General features: G+C 43.9%; 3 protein-coding genes across 3 annotated transcripts; all 3 read right to left on the bottom strand.

The window, feature by feature from the left end:
* Positions 1-442: 442 nt before the first annotated feature.
* LOC140237020 (uncharacterized) lies at positions 443-1,433 on the bottom strand. Its single transcript, XM_072316964.1, has 2 exons — positions 707-1,433; positions 443-540 (listed from the first exon to the last, which is right to left on the bottom strand). The coding sequence occupies exons 1-2, from the start codon at positions 1,431-1,433 to the stop codon at positions 443-445; spliced, it is 825 nt and encodes a 274-aa protein (XP_072173065.1).
* A 3,111-nt stretch (positions 1,434-4,544) lies between these two features.
* Positions 4,545-9,224, bottom strand: LOC140237019 (uncharacterized). Its single transcript, XM_072316963.1, has one exon. The coding sequence runs from the start codon at positions 9,222-9,224 to the stop codon at positions 4,545-4,547; it is 4,680 nt and encodes a 1,559-aa protein (XP_072173064.1).
* A 2,677-nt stretch (positions 9,225-11,901) lies between these two features.
* LOC140237018 (uncharacterized) lies at positions 11,902-16,581 on the bottom strand. Its single transcript, XM_072316962.1, has one exon. The coding sequence runs from the start codon at positions 16,579-16,581 to the stop codon at positions 11,902-11,904; it is 4,680 nt and encodes a 1,559-aa protein (XP_072173063.1).
* Between the last annotated feature and the right edge of the window lie 4,136 nt (positions 16,582-20,717).

Below are 20,717 nucleotides of genomic sequence, written 5' to 3'. Positions count from 1 at the left end.
TCGAGTAGGAGTCACGCTCTGCCTCTTTAGGTTGGAAAGGTGTGGAGTTGATTTAACATAGCGGTCAGAAATCAATGTCTTGGTAGCACCACTGTCAAAAAGAATGAAAATGTGCTTACCACTGTCAATTCGTCCCTTAACAAAGTTATTACTAGTCAGTTGCAGGTCTACGTCCTCTGTCCCTAAGTATGTCGATTTGAGATTTTGTCCGTCCCTAGGCCTGGGGTGTTCATTTTGGGAGGTGGAATAGAGAGCGCTTCTATTTTCCTCGCTTAATGAAAACCCTGGGGATGTGTGTCGAAGTACTGTCCTGTGTATTGTAGATGATGTTGTTGTTGTTGTTGTTGTTGTCGATGATGATGTCGGTTATAGTCATTGTATTGTTGTCTGTGGGGTGGGGGTGGTCCGTAATATTGGGGTCGTCTGTCGCGTTCAATGTCTCTCAACCTATGCCGACAATCCCTCCAAAAATGGCCAGGAATGTGACAATAGTCACACTTGCCAGCGAATCGAGGTCGAGACCGTTGGTCGCGTCCCCGGCTTTGTGACCGATAACGATCACGAGAAGGAGAGCGCCGTCCAGGATGTCTGTCTCTACTATCATGTCGTCTGTCTCTACTTAAACTACGTCTGTAGTCAGAATTATGTCGGTCCCTACTTAAACTACGTTCATGTCTGCTGTGGTCATCCCTATGTCGAGTCCTACTAGCGCTGCGGCTGGTACTGCGGTCAGAGTCATTGTGTTGGGAATGTCGATTTCGTCTTCGTCCTCGGGAGTCTTTCTGTTCGGTTTTAAATCTAAGGGAGGAAATTTCCTCACTCAGGAGGTCGACATCGTCTTTGGTTGCGAATGTCACCTCTTTTGTCGGGGTAGTGTCAGTCCTAAGATCTATGAAAAGCTGCGCTTTCGCGGCTATCTCGTCAGGGGTGGTCGTTGATGTCGGCGATGCCATAAGAATGGCGGCGCGACAGTCGGGGGTCAGTGCAGCAAGTAAACGGTACTTTATTTGCTTCTCCCCATAGTCTATGTAGGAGGCAGTCTGTCTGAGTCGTTGGAGAAAAGTTTTGACACTCTCTCCATCAGTCATAGTCATGGTGTTAAAGTCAGTAACCCTAGCAAAAGTCGATTTGGCGGGGCTAAATCGCCTAGTGAAAGCCGTCTTTAGGTCGTCATAAGTAGTGAAAGTCAATTTGTCTATCCAGAGTCTGGCCTGTCCCTCTAATGTCCGCTTGAAAGTCTTAAGTATAGTCGTCAAGTTGCCAGCTTTGTCCGAGTCAATGTCATGGGCGTCTAAATAGTCTTCAAAGGTCAAAATATGGGCAGTACAGTCATTGTAATCTAGTCGGCCGCCAGAAAATTTAGTCGGTAAAAAGTCGGTCTGTCGGAGGGTCCTACTGGTGGTCATGGTGGTATTGGTACTGTGATTGGTCATGGTGTAATATTGAGTAACACAAAGCCTATCTAATCAAATATGAAAGTCAAAGATCAGTAAAAACAGTCAAACAAATATGAGTATGAAAAATTCATAAGGAAACACATGAGGATTAAATACAAATAACCAGTCAAAATAAAATAATGCAAACTCAGTAAGCACTAATCAAAATCAACATACTCTCAAATATCTCTCACAATGGGATAGTAATAACAATCAAAGTTCCACTTACCCAATGTGAAAGGGTTCAACCAAGTCTCCAATTCCCAAAATGATTGCATAGTATAGTATTCCAAAAACAAGAAAATAATCACAATAAGCAATCAAACTATCAGTCCTCCAAGTTAAGAGTCAATTATCCTCGAAAATGTTATTAGTATTTACACTGTAAGTGTCTGGTCCTGAATCCGTCTGGTAGTCCTATCGTTGTCGAAATGTGTCAGTCATTATTCAGCAAAGCGTCCATTTTTGAAGAATTTCCCCTGGAGCTGCATCCGCGTCAACACCAGTCATGGGTCCTCCTCGTACGTCCCTCAGGTCATGGTCGTCGTAGTCCTCGTTGCGTCGTCATCCAAGTCGGTCGTCAATCAGTCGTCATTTGCAAAGGCCGTGTCACCACAAAGTTCGTTGTTTAAATAATTGTTGAAGTCCATCGCCTGATTCGTCAGCACTGCAGTTTCGAAGTCGACGAAAAATCTGACCATTGTTATATCAACCATTTTTCAAACTTGAATGAACCGTTGGGCCAATGTCACATAGTGACCTTGCACCTTGTCACTCTGTGGTTATATATATTTTTTTTTTTTTAGACCTGCTAGTTCATCTACTAATGGCAATAATAACTACCGTTATAGCTACACAGCCACACTAAAACTTTAATAGGCCCATGATGTAAACACGATTGAATTCACGTGCACACAAATCAATGTTTGACTGACCGTTTGACACCACTTTGTTTATTTACTCATGTGTAAATTCTACAACAGGGTAATGCCTTGTGAAGGAGCTTGGCATTAAGTCTATGCAATCACATAAAAATTATCGTTAGTGTGAGCACTCAACTTAGATACTGTAGTCGACGTCTGCATTGGCTATACCAATACACGTAGCCCCGGGACGCTCCTTATACACAGTTGTACTGATGTCCCCACAAAACGTCTCGACATCGTCCGTCCTTCCCCAGCCGGATCCAGATCGTCGACCTCCACTGCTAAACCCTCAGCACAGCACGACGAGCGTCACGATCATTGTCTTCGATGAGAGCTCACCGACCTCCACTGGTAAACCGTTAGCACGATTGTCACGGTCATTGTCCATGATGAGAGCTGACTTGCCTATCGTGGTCGTCCATGCTTCCTGCTTATCCTCTCTCCTCAGCTGTATCTAATTCCCCGCACGTCTACCTTACCAATCTCTCGACTATACAATGCATAACCTCCCATACCGAATGTACGACACTACAGTACGTCCTGTACAGACCACGGCGCACGGAATGTGGTCGCGTGTCAGCTGTTTACATATGGTCTACTGATTTGCATACGATAAACAAACAACTACGCAAATTTTCAAACCCACCATATCTTGGCTATCATACTTCCATTGATCTAAGCTTACACTGTTCTCTGTAATAAAAAAACAACAACTATCGTGATCTGTCAATACATGCTTGGAAACCTAAGGAAATACATGTTTCATCCTGACAATATCCCCCACCTTAAGATATAATTCAAGGGGAAATCTTAATTATATCAACAACAACAAAAAAATGTATTTTCCTTGTAAAACACTGGCATATACAGTATAACAGTTATGTTCTATACAAAGAAAAACCTAGCAACTGAAAATCACCTTTGTTAAACTATAACAAAAAAAAAAACAATCATATATCCTACAATTATATACAACCCGGTGCATCAAGCAATTACACCTTGTACATACCAGTTCTAATTCCTTTCTGAAACATTACCAAATGACAAACAATCATTTCACTACTACTAAGCAAACAATAAGCTTGCATAAAATGTGCTATGTACTTCGCATGTGTAGCACATAATTCTAATCGGTTTCACCTAAAACTGATGTAATTGATAAACACTTGCAACATACACTGATCATCACTGTGCCTATCGTTTCGAATCAGTCACATAATATGCACTTGTGTAGATGTTTAATAAACCACCAGAAACTCTCAAATATCACAACTTCTCTTTGGTTAATGCCAAAATTATTAAAACTACAATAAAACTTTCCAAAACAAACAAAACCAATTTCCCTTTTTTTGTTTTTGTAATAAAAAAGTGACACATTCCAAGTTCAAACAGACTTATTAAACTTACATAATAATCATAAAACAATTCTACGAACAGCATGAATTTTTTTTTCACACTGCACATCATGCTTTGCGTGACTATGCATACATAAGTTTGAGATTTGGATAATACATGTATGTGTGTCAATGATGCCCCATAGAATTACAGAGTATCAATGCTAACCTTGCAACCTCTCGACTGTCTGAAGATCTGGTGTCTAAAAAGAGACATGAAACCTATCTCACTCCTCAACTCTGAATTATCACCTATATGATCCTGTATAGCAGTATCCAGTAATAGTTGGATAATAACCCAAGCTATGTAATTAAACATTACATATGCGATAACAACTCAAACTACAATCTGTACATGTACATAATTATACACTACAACGCGATTGCCCTACACCTAATCAATAGCGACGTTGATGTAGTGCGGGTGTAGTCTTGTCGCAATGCTGAAAGAAATAACAGAAATAAAAACAAGTATCATATTCTTTGCTTTGCGCATTTTGTTCTTAGCAAACAAAACATGTACAAAGGAGTTACTGAACTTATTGATTTTTTTTTCATGTATATGTCCATATTAACACCTGTCTACAGCCAACCATGTTGCCTGTACATTTAAAGTAGACTTCCATGATAATGCATCTTTGTAACATGAAGAAAAATCTTATAATACTGTACTGACGTCAGATATATGCAATAAACACTGTATAAAAAAAAAAATGTTTTGTCAGAATTGGTTATCTTGGCTTTACTATGTTCCATTTGAATTTGACCGTCTACTCTGTGTTGTAGGTTCACACTAGGCGGCTCATGGCATCTGCAGCCACATTGTCTTTGCCCTTTACAGAGACGAGCCTGAACCTGTGCTCCTGTAGGCTCATGCACCATCGCATGATTCTTTTGTTGTGCATTTTCTTCGCCTGTATGTACGTTAACGGCTTGTGATCTGTGTGTACTTCGAAAGACCGGCCACACAGATAGAACTCGAACTTGCGAATGGCCCAAACAATCGCAAGACACTCCTTCTCGATAGTGGCATAACGACATTCCCTCGGAAGGAGTTTCCGACTTGCGTAAGCCACTGGGAAGTCTTCGCCATTCCGTTCTTGCATTAGAACAGCACCTAGGCCAGTGTCTGAGGCATCGACCTTCAGCTTGAATACCTTGGTCTCATCGGGTAGGTGCAGAATGGGTGGCTTGATCAAGCTCTTCTTCATTCCGAGGAATGCTTGTTCTTCGCCTTCTCCCCACTTCACCTTCTCGGGACTTCCCTTCTTCGTGAGATTTGTGAGGGGCAATGCCACATCGGCATAGTTGGGTATAAAATCCCGGTAATAGCCGGTAAGGCCTAGGAAGGATCTGACCTGCTTCTTGGTCACCGGTCTTGGGGCCTCGGCAATCTTCTTTGTGAGACGTTCGCTCGTCTGTAGGATCCCCTCACTCACCTCATGGCCAAGGAACTCTATGGACTGAAATCCCAGCGCACACTTGGTTGGTCGAGCTGCCAAGTTGGCCTCCCGCAGTCTACTCAACACGGCTGAGAGTGTGGTCACATGTTCCTCCCACGAGTTTGTGTGCACCAACACATCGTCAATATAGGTCATCACATTGGGAACACCCAATAGCAGCTTTCTCATCATCTTCGTGAATTGGGCCCCTGCTGTGACAAGTCCAAATGGCATGTATCTGAATTGGAATTGTCCTATCGGTGTCAGAAATGCTGTCTTGGCCTTGTCTGAGTCTCTCAAAGGGAGCTGCCAGTATCCCTTTGATAAGTCCAATTTACTGAAATACTTGCTCTTTGCAAGTGACGCAAACAAGTCTTGCTGCACCGGCATCGGCTCAGGATCGAAAACCGTAACCTTATTAAGGCGCCGAAAATCGATACAGAAACGGTTGGTTCCATCCGGTTTCTTTACCATCACAATCGGATGACCATAGGGAGAGTCAGATGGTTCAATAACACCCAATTTCACCATCATCTCAACCTCCTTCTGGATTTCACCTTGCAACGCTTGGGGTACGCGGTATGGTGGTGACCGCACCGGTTCGTCTGTGGTCAAGTGTATCTTGCACTCTGCAATACTTGACTTCTTTGGTACATCTGTGAACACATCCTGATACTCGCACAGTAATCGTCTGATCTGCTCTTGTTTCACCTCGTCTAGGGAAACATCCAGCTGTACATCCTCAACGAACTCTCTCTGAATCGGACAAGGCATTTCTGGTATCTCAGTGAACACATCATCGTTGTTTTCCATGCCTTCGTCACTCCACAACTCATCTACACCACCATCATGGCACACCTCGAAACAACTTCCAGCAGTTTCTTCCTCTGCTACCCTGCTGAAGTATCGCTTGAGCATGTTTATGTGGAATGTCTTTTTCACGCCATCTACATCCACTACGTAGTCATAGTCATACTTGGCACCGACCACCTCATATGGCCCTTTCCATTTAACCAAGAGCTTGTTTTGCTCCGTCGGCAGTAACACCAAGACTTTGTCTCCGATCTTCAACTTCCGTTTCTTCGCACCTCGATCATAGTAGGTCTTGTATCGCTTTGCCGACTGCTTCAAATTTTCCTGTGCCATCTGCCATGACTCAACAAGTCTCTTTCTCAACTCGATGACATACTCATACTCACTCTTTCTTTCTGGCTCGACAGCATCGTTTGTCAACAGCTCTCTCAAAACCTCCATGGGTCCTCTCACATGCCGACCGTATAGTAATTCAAATGGAGAAAAACCCAGGCTTGAGCTTGGTGCCTCTCGCAAAGCAAACAAAAGGGCAGGAAGATACCTATCCCATTGGCGTGGCTCCTCTGTGCACAACCGCTTCAAAGACGATTTCACCACAGCATTATACCGTTCCACTAGCCCGTTGCACATGGGATGGTATCGGGAACTCGTCAACTGCTTGATTGACAATAACCGGCAGACTTCTTTCATCAAGTCAGAGACAAATTGGGGTCCTAGGTCAGACATAACCTCTTGCGGTATACCCACTCGACTGTACACTGTCACCAGTGCTTCTGCGACATCGACTGTCGTTATTGACTTCAACGGAATCGCTTCCGTATACCTCGTGGCATAATCTACAATTGTCAATATGTAGGTGTGACCACGTTCAGAGGGAGTGAACGGCCCCATCAAATCGATGGCGATACGCTGAAATGGTACCTCGATTGTTGGTAGTCTACCTAACTCCACCTTGGGTACTTTGCCTTTGCTGATGGTCTTCTGACATACATCACATGATCGGCAGAAATTGGCAATGTCTTCATACATGCCCGGCCAAAAGAACTGTGTCTTTACCTTTGACAATGTGTTGTTGATCCCTAAGTGACCACCAAACAATGACTCATGTGCCAAATGCATGATATCAGCACGATATTCCTTTGGCACCACAACAAGTTTTGGGCCAATCCCCTCTGTCGGGTTTTGCGGATCTCTTTCCTGCCTCAATAGGCAACCTTGATCTACCCGGAACAGATACCTGGAATTATCAGTCACACCAACCTTATCCCACGATGCTCGAAGAGTGGGGTCATCTTTCTGTTTCTGACGAAACTCTGGCGGATCTGCGACTTTGACCGAATCGACCACAACTAACCCCTTCTTGGGTTTTGTACTGCGTGCTTTTTGGGCCCGTGTCTCCACAGCCATGACAGCTGGCACTCCACTGTCATCATTCCTGACTGAACACTCTGTCTCGCCCAACACCTGGTCTTCCTTCTGAGATCGGGTTTCGACTGCCATCACCTGTGGATCATCTTCTTTCACCTCAGAAAGATTGTCAACCTCTTCCTTATCAACGCCATCAACCTTGGTATCTACAGTTTGCTCACCATCTCCAATGACGTATCTACCACCATCATCCTCCTGATCAGCATCGTCACTCAATGCTTTGCCCCCTCTGGGCACCCACTTCAAATCTGGATCATTGGGCTCACGTGCACCAGTGACATTCCCAACAATCACTTCACACAAGCAATCCGGCATACACAATGCTTCAATCTCACCTGAAAAATATGGAGAGTCTAACTCTACCTTGGCGACTGGAAATTGCTTGACTGTTCCATCAATCAACCTCACTGTTTGACACTTCCCAGTCAGCTGATGTCTCTCAACCAGTCTGGACTTAACAACACATGTACTGCATCCTGTGTCACGGAGTACTGAAATTGGAACTTCACCAGGATATAACCTGCCTGAAACAACTGGCATACGATTCATCATCGCACTTACTTGTCCGTAAGCCATTCCCAGCTTTTCAACTTTCTGATACCCGTCAACGGGCACATGATTTCCAACAGGCATGCACGCAGCTGATTGCCCTGTTGCCTGTGGCTGTTTGCCACCCCCGTCATTTGACCTCAAACTACCTATTGAGTTTCCTGGACTGCCAGCTGACGGCGTGCTAGCATCCATGTTTGACCGTGTCATTTCTGATCCTTCAGTTAGCACCTCTGTACCAACCATTGCTTGAGCTGATTTCACACGCACCATGGGACAATCCCTCTTCAAATGTGTAGGACTCCCACACTGATAACAACCCCTCGGGCCATCTCCGCGCCCAGCCCCATACTGGGTTTTCTTACCCTGTGATGGCTGATTCCTTCCCCTCACTTCAAATGGGCGCTGTGGGGGTTTCGGACTGCCTGGTGTGTTTTTCACACCACCTTGTGAGGGCTTTGAACCTCCCCATTTCTGATTCTGATCAGATGTCTTTGATTGCTGTCCAAATGTGTGCACACCATGTGCATTTACATACACATCAGCATTCTTACTGACCACCTCCATTGAATCACAATCCCTTTCTTTCAAAAATGCCACCACTTCCTTTGAACAATTATTCAAAAATTGTTCCCGTAGGACTAGATCAAACAACTTATCATACTCTTCATCGATCCCTGACAACTCAATCCACTGCACCAGATACCCTCTGAGCCTCGTCGCAAAATGATGTGGCCTTTCTCCTTTCTCTGGCCGTGCAGTCCTAAACTTCCTGCGATACCCTTCTTCAGTCAACTGAAAATGCACCATCAACTCCTGTTTGACTCTTGCATAATCATCTCTATCAGCAGGCTCCATTCTGTTCACCACTTCAAGGGCTTTGCCACTCAGATTTGAAATCAGATATAAGGCCTTGAATTCAGTAGGGATCTTCTGACTGTCAGCAAACAACTCAAACTTGTTGATATAGGCATCGAACCTATCCCGATTCTCGTCAAACTTGCCTATTTTCAAGTGCAAACCACTCAAATCCACATGCGTACTACTACTGGAATTTGTCGATCTCATTTCAGCCATTTTCATTTCATGTTCCCGGACCTTGGCTCTTTCCTCAGCCCGCATTTTCTCTGCAGCCTCATCACAACGAGCATTCACGAAACTATTCAACTCTCCACCGGAGTAACCAAGTTCCCTACCAAGGGTGGCAAAGTCTCTAATTTGTTCTGGAGTTGCCATCGTATCATCCAACAACAGCCAACCAAAAGAACATCAACCAGGAGAAAAATCCACTCCCAATTCACAACAATTCACTGAATACTCCGCTCAGACTTTTAACTGCGAATTCGACACAACCTCAACCAGGTCTACTCTTAACCAGTACACACCTTAATACATGCATACACTGCATACAATACCATGCTCAACTACATAACACCTTAAATCAACCACATGATAAGGAAGCCTTTAATTTTCTTTACCAGCCTATGGCTGTGTCTTACACCACCTAACATAGATCTAACGTTAGCAGGTCTCGGTGGGACCTCCAAAATTGTCACATAGTGACCTTGCACCTTGTCACTCTGTGGTTATATATTTTTTTTTTTTTTAGACCTGCTAGTTCATCTACTAATGGCAATAATAACTACCGTTATAGCTACACAGCCACACTAAAACTTTAATAGGCCCATGATGTAAACACGATTGAATTCACGTGCACACAAATCAATGTTTGACTGACCGTTTGACACCACTTTGTTTATTTACTCATGTGTAAATTCTACAACAGGGTAATGCCTTGTGAAGGAGCTTGGCATTAAGTCTATGCAATCACATAAAAATTATCGTTAGTGTGAGCACTCAACTTAGATACTGTAGTCGACGTCTGCATTGGCTATACCAATACACGTAGCCCCGGGACGCTCCTTATACACAGTTGTACTGATGTCCCCACAAAACGTCTCGACATCGTCCGTCCTTCCCCAGCCGGATCCAGATCGTCGACCTCCACTGCTAAACCCTCAGCACAGCACGACGAGCGTCACGATCATTGTCTTCGATGAGAGCTCACCGACCTCCACTGGTAAACCGTTAGCACGATTGTCACGGTCATTGTCCATGATGAGAGCTGACTTGCCTATCGTGGTCGTCCATGCTTCCTGCTTATCCTCTCTCCTCAGCTGTATCTAATTCCCCGCACGTCTACCTTACCAATCTCTCGACTATACAATGCATAACCTCCCATACCGAATGTACGACACTACAGTACGTCCTGTACAGACCACGGCGCACGGAATGTGGTCGCGTGTCAGCTGTTTACATATGGTCTACTGATTTGCATACGATAAACAAACAACTACGCAAATTTTCAAACCCACCATATCTTGGCTATCATACTTCCATTGATCTAAGCTTACACTGTTCTCTGTAATAAAAAAACAACAACTATCGTGATCTGTCAATACATGCTTGGAAACCTAAGGAAATACATGTTTCATCCTGACAATATCCCCCACCTTAAGATATAATTCAAGGGGAAATCTTAATTATATCAACAACAACAAAAAAATGTATTTTCCTTGTAAAACACTGGCATATACAGTATAACAGTTATGTTCTATACAAAGAAAAACCTAGCAACTGAAAATCACCTTTGTTAAACTATAACAAAAAAAAAAAAACAATCATATATCCTACAATTATATACAACCCGGTGCATCAAGCAATTACACCTTGTACATACCAGTTCTAATTCCTTTCTGAAACATTACCAAATGACAAACAATCATTTCACTACTACTAAGCAAACAATAAGCTTGCATAAAATGTGCTATGTACTTCGCATGTGTAGCACATAATTCTAATCGGTTTCACCTAAAACTGATGTAATTGATAAACACTTGCAACATACACTGATCATCACTGTGCCTATCGTTTCGAATCAGTCACATAATATGCACTTGTGTAGATGTTTAATAAACCACCAGAAACTCTCAAATATCACAACTTCTCTTTGGTTAATGCCAAAATTATTAAAACTACAATAAAACTTTCCAAAACAAACAAAACCAATTTCCCTTTTTTTGTTTTTGTAATAAAAAAGTGACACATTCCAAGTTCAAACAGACTTATTAAACTTACATAATAATCATAAAACAATTCTACGAACAGCATGAATTTTTTTTTTCACACTGCACATCATGCTTTGCGTGACTATGCATACATAAGTTTGAGATTTGGATAATACATGTATGTGTGTCAATGATGCCCCATAGAATTACAGAGTATCAATGCTAACCTTGCAACCTCTCGACTGTCTGAAGATCTGGTGTCTAAAAAGAGACATGAAACCTATCTCACTCCTCAACTCTGAATTATCACCTATATGATCCTGTATAGCAGTATCCAGTAATAGTTGGATAATAACCCAAGCTATGTAATTAAACATTACATATGCGATAACAACTCAAACTACAATCTGTACATGTACATAATTATACACTACAACGCGATTGCCCTACACCTAATCAATAGCGACGTTGATGTAGTGCGGGTGTAGTCTTGTCGCAATGCTGAAAGAAATAACAGAAATAAAAACAACTATCATATTCTTTGCTTTGCGCATTTTGTTCTTAGCAAACAAAACATGTACAAAGGAGTTACTGAACTTATTGATTTTTTTTTCATGTATATGTCCATATTAACACCTGTCTACAGCCAACCATGTTGCCTGTACATTTAAAGTAGACTTCCATGATAATGCATCTTTGTAACATGAAGAAAAATCTTATAATACTGTACTGACGTCAGATATATGCAATAAACACTGTATAAAAAAAAAATGTTTTGTCAGAATTGGTTATCTTGGCTTTACTATGTTCCATTTGAATTTGACCGTCTACTCTGTGTTGTAGGTTCACACTAGGCGGCTCATGGCATCTGCAGCCACATTGTCTTTGCCCTTTACAGAGACGAGCCTGAACCTGTGCTCCTGTAGGCTCATGCACCATCGCATGATTCTTTTGTTGTGCATTTTCTTCGCCTGTATGTACGTTAACGGCTTGTGATCTGTGTGTACTTCGAAAGACCGGCCACACAGATAGAACTCGAACTTGCGAATGGCCCAAACAATCGCAAGACACTCCTTCTCGATAGTGGCATAACGACATTCCCTCGGAAGGAGTTTCCGACTTGCGTAAGCCACTGGGAAGTCTTCGCCATTCCGTTCTTGCATTAGAACAGCACCTAGGCCAGTGTCTGAGGCATCGACCTTCAGCTTGAATACCTTGGTCTCATCGGGTAGGTGCAGAATGGGTGGCTTGATCAAGCTCTTCTTCATTCCGAGGAATGCTTGTTCTTCGCCTTCTCCCCACTTCACCTTCTCGGGACTTCCCTTCTTCGTGAGATTTGTGAGGGGCAATGCCACATCGGCATAGTTGGGTATAAAATCCCGGTAATAGCCGGTAAGGCCTAGGAAGGATCTGACCTGCTTCTTGGTCACCGGTCTTGGGGCCTCGGCAATCTTCTTTGTGAGACGTTCGCTCGTCTGTAGGATCCCCTCACTCACCTCATGGCCAAGGAACTCTATGGACTGAAATCCCAGCGCACACTTGGTTGGTCGAGCTGCCAAGTTGGCCTCCCGCAGTCTACTCAACACGGCTGAGAGTGTGGTCACATGTTCCTCCCACGAGTTTGTGTGCACCAACACATCGTCAATATAGGTCACCACATTGGGAACACCCAATAGCAGCTTTCTCATCATCTTCGTGAATTGGGCCCCTGCTGTGACAAGTCCAAATGGCATGTATCTGAATTGGAATTGTCCTATCGGTGTCAGAAATGCTGTCTTGGCCTTGTCTGAGTCTCTCAAAGGGAGCTGCCAGTATCCCTTTGATAAGTCCAATTTACTGAAATACTTGCTCTTTGCAAGTGACGCAAACAAGTCTTGCTGCACCGGCATCGGCTCAGGATCGAAAACCGTAACCTTATTAAGGCGCCGAAAATCGATACAGAAACGGTTGGTTCCATCCGGTTTCTTTACCATCACAATCGGATGACCATAGGGAGAGTCAGATGGTTCAATAACACCCAATTTCACCATCATCTCAACCTCCTTCTGGATTTCACCTTGCAACGCTTGGGGTACGCGGTATGGTGGTGACCGCACCGGTTCGTCTGTGGTCAAGTGTATCTTGCACTCTGCAATACTTGACTTCTTTGGTACATCTGTGAACACATCCTGATACTCGCACAGTAATCGTCTGATCTGCTCTTGTTTCACCTCGTCTAGGGAAACATCCAGCTGTACATCCTCAACGAACTCTCTCTGAATCGGACAAGGCATTTCTGGTATCTCAGTGAACACATCATCGTTGTTTTCCATGCCTTCGTCACTCCACAACTCATCTACACCACCATCATGGCACACCTCGAAACAACTTCCAGCAGTTTCTTCCTCTGCTACCCTGCTGAAGTATCGCTTGAGCATGTTTATGTGGAATGTCTTTTTCACGCCATCTACATCCACTACGTAGTCATAGTCATACTTGGCACCGACCACCTCATATGGCCCTTTCCATTTAACCAAGAGCTTGTTTTGCTCCGTCGGCAGTAACACCAAGACTTTGTCTCCGATCTTCAACTTCCGTTTCTTCGCACCTCGATCATAGTAGGTCTTGTATCGCTTTGCCGACTGCTTCAAATTTTCCTGTGCCATCTGCCATGACTCAACAAGTCTCTTTCTCAACTCGATGACATACTCATACTCACTCTTTCTTTCTGGCTCGACAGCATCGTTTGTCAACAGCTCTCTCAAAACCTCCATGGGTCCTCTCACATGCCGACCGTATAGTAATTCAAATGGAGAAAAACCCAGGCTTGAGCTTGGTGCCTCTCGCAAAGCAAACAAAAGGGCAGGAAGATACCTATCCCATTGGCGTGGCTCCTCTGTGCACAACCGCTTCAAAGACGATTTCACCACAGCATTATACCGTTCCACTAGCCCGTTGCACATGGGATGGTATCGGGAACTCGTCAACTGCTTGATTGACAATAACCGGCAGACTTCTTTCATCAAGTCAGAGACAAATTGGGGTCCTAGGTCAGACATAACCTCTTGCGGTATACCCACTCGACTGTACACTGTCACCAGTGCTTCTGCGACATCGACTGTCGTTATTGACTTCAACGGAATCGCTTCCGTATACCTCGTGGCATAATCTACAATTGTCAATATGTAGGTGTGACCACGTTCAGAGGGAGTGAACGGCCCCATCAAATCGATGGCGATACGCTGAAATGGTACCTCGATTGTTGGTAGTCTACCTAACTCCACCTTGGGTACTTTGCCTTTGCTGATGGTCTTCTGACATACATCACATGATCGGCAGAAATTGGCAATGTCTTCATACATGCCCGGCCAAAAGAACTGTGTCTTTACCTTTGACAATGTGTTGTTGATCCCTAAGTGACCACCAAACAATGACTCATGTGCCAAATGCATGATATCAGCACGATATTCCTTTGGCACCACAACAAGTTTTGGGCCAATCCCCTCTGTCGGGTTTTGCGGATCTCTTTCCTGCCTCAATAGGCAACCTTGATCTACCCGGAACAGATACCTGGAATTATCAGTCACACCAACCTTATCCCACGATGCTCGAAGAGTGGGGTCATCTTTCTGTTTCTGACGAAACTCTGGCGGATCTGCGACTTTGACCGAATCGACCACAACTAACCCCTTCTTGGGTTTTGTACTGCGTGCTTTTTGGGCCCGTGTCTCCACAGCCATGACAGCTGGCACTCCACTGTCATCATTCCTGACTGAACACTCTGTCTCGCCCAACACCTGGTCTTCCTTCTGAGATCGGGTTTCGACTGCCATCACCTGTGGATCATCTTCTTTCACCTCAGAAAGATTGTCAACCTCTTCCTTATCAACGCCATCAACCTTGGTATCTACAGTTTGCTCACCATCTCCAATGACGTATCTACCACCATCATCCTCCTGATCAGCATCGTCACTCAATGCTTTGCCCCCTCTGGGCACCCACTTCAAATCTGGATCATTGGGCTCACGTGCACCAGTGACATTCCCAACAATCACTTCACACAAGCAATCCGGCATACACAATGCTTCAATCTCACCTGAAAAATATGGAGAGTCTAACTCTACCTTGGCGACTGGAAATTGCTTGACTGTTCCATCAATCAACCTCACTGTTTGACACTTCCCAGTCAGCTGATGTCTCTCAACCAGTCTGGACTTAACAACACATGTACTGCATCCTGTGTCACGGAGTACTGAAATTGGAACTTCACCAGGATATAACCTGCCTGAAACAACTGGCATACGATTCATCATCGCACTTACTTGTCCGTAAGCCATTCCCAGCTTTTCAACTTTCTGATACCCGTCAACGGGCACATGATTTCCAACAGGCATGCACGCAGCTGATTGCCCTGTTGCCTGTGGCTGTTTGCCACCCCCGTCATTTGACCTCAAACTACCTATTGAGTTTCCTGGACTGCCAGCTGACGGCGTGCTAGCATCCATGTTTGACCGTGTCATTTCTGATCCTTCAGTTAGCACCTCTGTACCAACCATTGCTTGAGCTGATTTCACACGCACCATGGGACAATCCCTCTTCAAATGTGTAGGACTCCCACACTGATAACAACCCCTCGGGCCATCTCCGCGCCCAGCCCCATACTGGGTTTTCTTACCCTGTGATGGCTGATTCCTTCCCCTCACTTCAAATGGGCGCTGTGGGGGTTTCGGACTGCCTGGTGTGTTTTTCACACCACCTTGTGAGGGCTTTGAACCTCCCCATTTCTGATTCTGATCAGATGTCTTTGATTGCTGTCCAAATGTGTGCACACCATGTGCATTTACATACACATCAGCATTCTTACTGACCACCTCCATTGAATCACAATCCCTTTCTTTCAAAAATGCCACCACTTCCTTTGAACAATTATTCAAAAATTGTTCCCGTAGGACTAGATCAAACAACTTATCATACTCTTCATCGATCCCTGACAACTCAATCCACTGCACCAGATACCCTCTGAGCCTCGTCGCAAAATGATGTGGCCTTTCTCCTTTCTCTGGCCGTGCAGTCCTAAACTTCCTGCGATACCCTTCTTCAGTCAACTGAAAATGCACCATCAACTCCTGTTTGACTCTTGCATAATCATCTCTATCAGCAGGCTCCATTCTGTTCACCACTTCAAGGGCTTTGCCACTCAGATTTGAAATCAGATATAAGGCCTTGAATTCAGTAGGGATCTTCTGACTGTCAGCAAACAACTCAAACTTGTTGATATAGGCATCGAACCTATCCCGATTCTCGTCAAACTTGCCTATTTTCAAGTGCAAACCACTCAAATCCACATGCGTACTACTACTGGAATTTGTCGATCTCATTTCAGCCATTTTCATTTCATGTTCCCGGACCTTGGCTCTTTCCTCAGCCCGCATTTTCTCTGCAGCCTCATCACAACGAGCATTCACGAAACTATTCAACTCTCCACCGGAGTAACCAAGTTCCCTACCAAGGGTGGCAAAGTCTCTAATTTGTTCTGGAGTTGCCATCGTATCATCCAACAACAGCCAACCAAAAGAACATCAACCAGGAGAAAAATCCACTCCCAATTCACAACAATTCACTGAATACTCCGCTCAGACTTTTAACTGCGAATTCGACACAACCTCAACCAGGTCTACTCTTAACCAGTACACACCTTAATACATGCATACACTGCATACAATACCATGCTCAACTACATAACACCTTAAATCAACCACATGATAAGGAAGCCTTTAATTTTCTTTACCAGCCTATGGCTGTGTCTTACACCACCTAACATAGATCTAACGTTAGCAGGTCTCGGTGGGACCTCCAAAATTGTCACATAGTGACCTTGCACCTTGTCACTCTGTGGTTATATATTTTTTTTTTTTTTTAGACCTGCTAGTTCATCTACTAATGGCAATAATAACTACCGTTATAGCTACACAGCCACACTAAAACTTTAATAGGCCCATGATGTAAACACGATTGAATTCACGTGCACACAAATCAATGTTTGACTGACCGTTTGACACCACTTTGTTTATTTACTCATGTGTAAATTCTACAACAGGGTAATGCCTTGTGAAGGAGCTTGGCATTAAGTCTATGCAATCACATAAAAATTATCGTTAGTGTGAGCACTCAACTTAGATACTGTAGTCGACGTCTGCATTGGCTATACCAATACACGTAGCCTCGGGACGCTCCTTATACACAGTTGTACTGATGTCCCCACAAAACGTCTCGACATCGTCCGTCCTTCCCCAGCCGGATCCAGATCGTCGACCTCCACTGCTAAACCCTCAGCACAGCACGACGAGCGTCACGATCATTGTCTTCGATGAGAGCTCACCGACCTCCACTGGTAAACCGTTAGCACGATTGTCACGGTCATTGTCCATGATGAGAGCTGACTTGCCTATCGTGGTCGTCCATGCTTCCTGCTTATCCTCTCTCCTCAGCTGTATCTAATTCCCCGCACGTCTACCTTACCAATCTCTCGACTATACAATGCATAACCTCCCATACCGAATGTACGACACTACAGTACGTCCTATACAGACCACGGCGCACGGAATGTGGTCGCGTGTCAGCTGTTTACATATGGTCTACTGATTTGCATACGATAAACAAACAACTACGCAAATTTTCAAACCCACCATATCTTGGCTATCATACTTCCATTGATCTAAGCTTACACTGTTCTCTGTAATAAAAAAACAACAACTATCGTGATCTGTCAATACATGCTTGGAAACCTAAGGAAATACATGTTTCATCCTGACAGCCAATATCGGCCCAACAATGAAAGTCTGACGTTGTACTGACATTGGTACAATGTCAAACCAACATCATATCAACCGTATTTCCACTTTGAATGCTATGGTTTTCTAATGTTAATCCAACTTGCAAGTGTATATTGGCACAGCATTAAGACATTTGACGTCACGCTGACGTCATTTTGGCCACCGGGCCAACTTTGACCCAACAATGAAAGCCTGACGTTGGACCGACGTCACACCGACATTATACCAACCATGTTACCAATTTAATGCTGCGTTGGCCCGATGTTGGTCATACGTCATGCGTGTATGTTGTCACAACATCAAAATATGACGTTGGCTCAACGTATTTTCGGTTGTCGGGCTACCACTGGCCCAACAGTTAAAGTCTGACGTTGGAATGACGTTAGCTCAATGTCAAATCAACATCATATCAACCATATTTCCACTTTGAATACTGCATTTGTCCAATGTTAATCCAATTTGAAAGTGTGTATTTGGCACAACGCTGACGTCGCTCCGACGTCATTTTGGCCATCGGGCCAACATTGGCGCAACAGTGAAAGCCTGACATTGGACTGACGTTGGTTCAATGTCAGACCGACATCATACCAACCATTTTACCAATTTGAATGCTGCATTGGCCGGATGTTGGTCAAACGTCATGCGTGTATGTTGTCACAACATCAAAATATGACATTGGCTCAACGTAATTTCGGTTGTCGGGCTACCACTGGCCCAACAGTTAAAGTCTGACGTTGGAATGACGTTAGCTCAATGTCAAATCAACATCATATCAACCATATTTCCACTTTGAACACTGCGTTTGTCCAATGATAATCAAACTTGATTGTTTGTATGTTGGCACAATGGTAGGAATATAACGTCGTTCCGACGTCATTTTGGCCATCGGGCCAACGTTGGCCCAACAGTGAAAGCCTGACATTGGTTCAATGTCATACCGACATTATACCAACCATTTTACCAATTTGAAAGCTGCATTGGCCCGATGTTGGTCAAACGTTATGCGTTATGCATGTATTTTGTCACATCATAGAATGACGTTGGCTCAACGTCATTTTGGTCGTCGGGCTACCACTGGCCCAACAGTGAAAGTCTGACGTTGGAATGACGTTGGCTCAATGTCAAATCAACATCATATCAACCATATTTCCACTTTGAATACTGCATTTGTCCAATGTTAATCCAATTTGAAAGTGTGTATGTTGGCGCAACGATAGAAATATGACGTCACTCCCACGTCATTTTTCAAATTCACCATTCAAATTGGTTACATGATTGGTATAATGTCGGTCTGACATTGAACCATCGTCAGTCCAATGTCAGGCTTTTACTGATGGGCCAATGTTGGCCCGATGGCCGAAATGATGTTGGTCAAACGTCATGCGTGTATTTTGTCACATCATAGAATGACGTTGGCTCAACGTCATTTTGGTCGTCGGGCTACCACTGGTCCAACAGTTAAAGTCTGACGTTGGAATGACGTTGGCACAATGTCAAATCAACATAATATCAATCATATTTTTACTTTGAATACTGCGTTTATCCAATGTTAATTCAACTTAAATGTGTGTATGTTGGCGCAACGTTACAAATATGACGTCGCTCCGACGTCATTGTGGCCATCGGGCCAACATTGGCCCAACAGTGAAAGCCTGACGTTGGACCGACGCTGGTTGAATATCAGATCGATATCATAACAACCATGTTATCACTTTGAATGTTGCGTTCGCCCACTGTTGGTCAAACGTCATGCATTTATGTTGACCCAACATTTATTATATGACGTTGACTCAACGTAATTTAGTTCGTCGGGCCACCACTGGTCCAACAGTGAAAGTCTGACGTTGGATTGACATTGGTACAATGTCAAATCAACATCATATCAACCATATTTTCAGTTATTTGAGTACTGCATTTGTCTAATGTTAATCCAATTTGAAAGTGTGTATGTTGGCATAACGTGCAAAATATTACGTCGTTCCGACGTCATTTTGGCCATCGGGCCAACATTGGCCAATTAGTGAAAGCCTGACGTTGGTCCAATGCTAGTACAATGTCAGACCAACGTTATATCAACCATTTTCTACTTTGAATGCTGCGTTGGCCAAATGTTGGTAAAACGTTATGCGTGTATGTTGGCACAGCGTCAGAATATGATGTTGGCTCAACGTCATTTTGGTCGTCGGGCCACCACTGGTCCAACAGTGAAAATCTGACGTTGATCTGACGTTGGCACAATGTCAAAAACATAATATCAACCAAATTTCCACTTTGAACACTGCGTTTGTCCAATGTTAATCCAACTTGATTGTTTGTATGTTGGCACAATGGTAGGAATATGTCGTCGTTCCGACGTAATTTTGGCAATCGGACCAACGTTGACCCAACATTGGAAGCCTGACGTTGGTCCAATGCTGGTACAATGTCAGACTAACATTACATCAACTATATACCTATATACTCTTCCAGTTTGAATGCTACGTTCGTCCAGCGTTGGTCCAACGTCATGCGTGTATGTCTGCACAATGTCAGAAACGTGAGGTTGGCCCAACGATATTTTGTCCGTCTGGCCATCATTTTTCAAACAGTGAAAGCCTAGTGTTGGACCAACGTTGGTAAAATGTCAGACCCTCATTGTATCAACAATTTTCCACTTTGAATGCTGCGTTTGTCCAACATTAGTCCACATGCGCGTATGGTATCACGTCAGAAACATGAGGTTGGCCATTGCTTTGGCAAAGAGTTGCGTGAGCGTTAGCCAATGTTGGGGAGATTATAGCATACATGTAATTCACAACCGGGTACTTGTCCAAAATGTTGATGAATTGCAGCATACATTTGAGCTAGCT

Source organism: Diadema setosum, chromosome 13, assembly GCF_964275005.1.
Source record: "Diadema setosum chromosome 13, eeDiaSeto1, whole genome shotgun sequence".
In the NCBI taxonomy this organism is placed as follows: domain Eukaryota; kingdom Metazoa; phylum Echinodermata; class Echinoidea; order Diadematoida; family Diadematidae; genus Diadema; species Diadema setosum.
This window is presented reverse-complemented; position numbering and strand designations above follow the sequence as displayed.

What these genes read in the sequence shown, in the direction of transcription:
- LOC140237020 (XM_072316964.1), bottom strand. Translation starts at nt 1,433, where the DNA reads ATGACCAATCACAGTACCAATACCACCATGACCACCAGTAGGACCCTC. An exon ending in CAGTACCAGCCGCAGCGCTA is followed by an intron (nt 541 to 706) that starts GTAGGACTCGAC and finishes TCGGTCACAAAG; the next exon opens with CCGGGGACGCGACCAACGGT.
- LOC140237018 (XM_072316962.1), bottom strand. Translation starts at nt 16,581, where the DNA reads ATGGCAACTCCAGAACAAATTAGAGACTTTGCCACCCTTGGTAGGGAA.
- LOC140237019 (XM_072316963.1), bottom strand. Translation starts at nt 9,224, where the DNA reads ATGGCAACTCCAGAACAAATTAGAGACTTTGCCACCCTTGGTAGGGAA.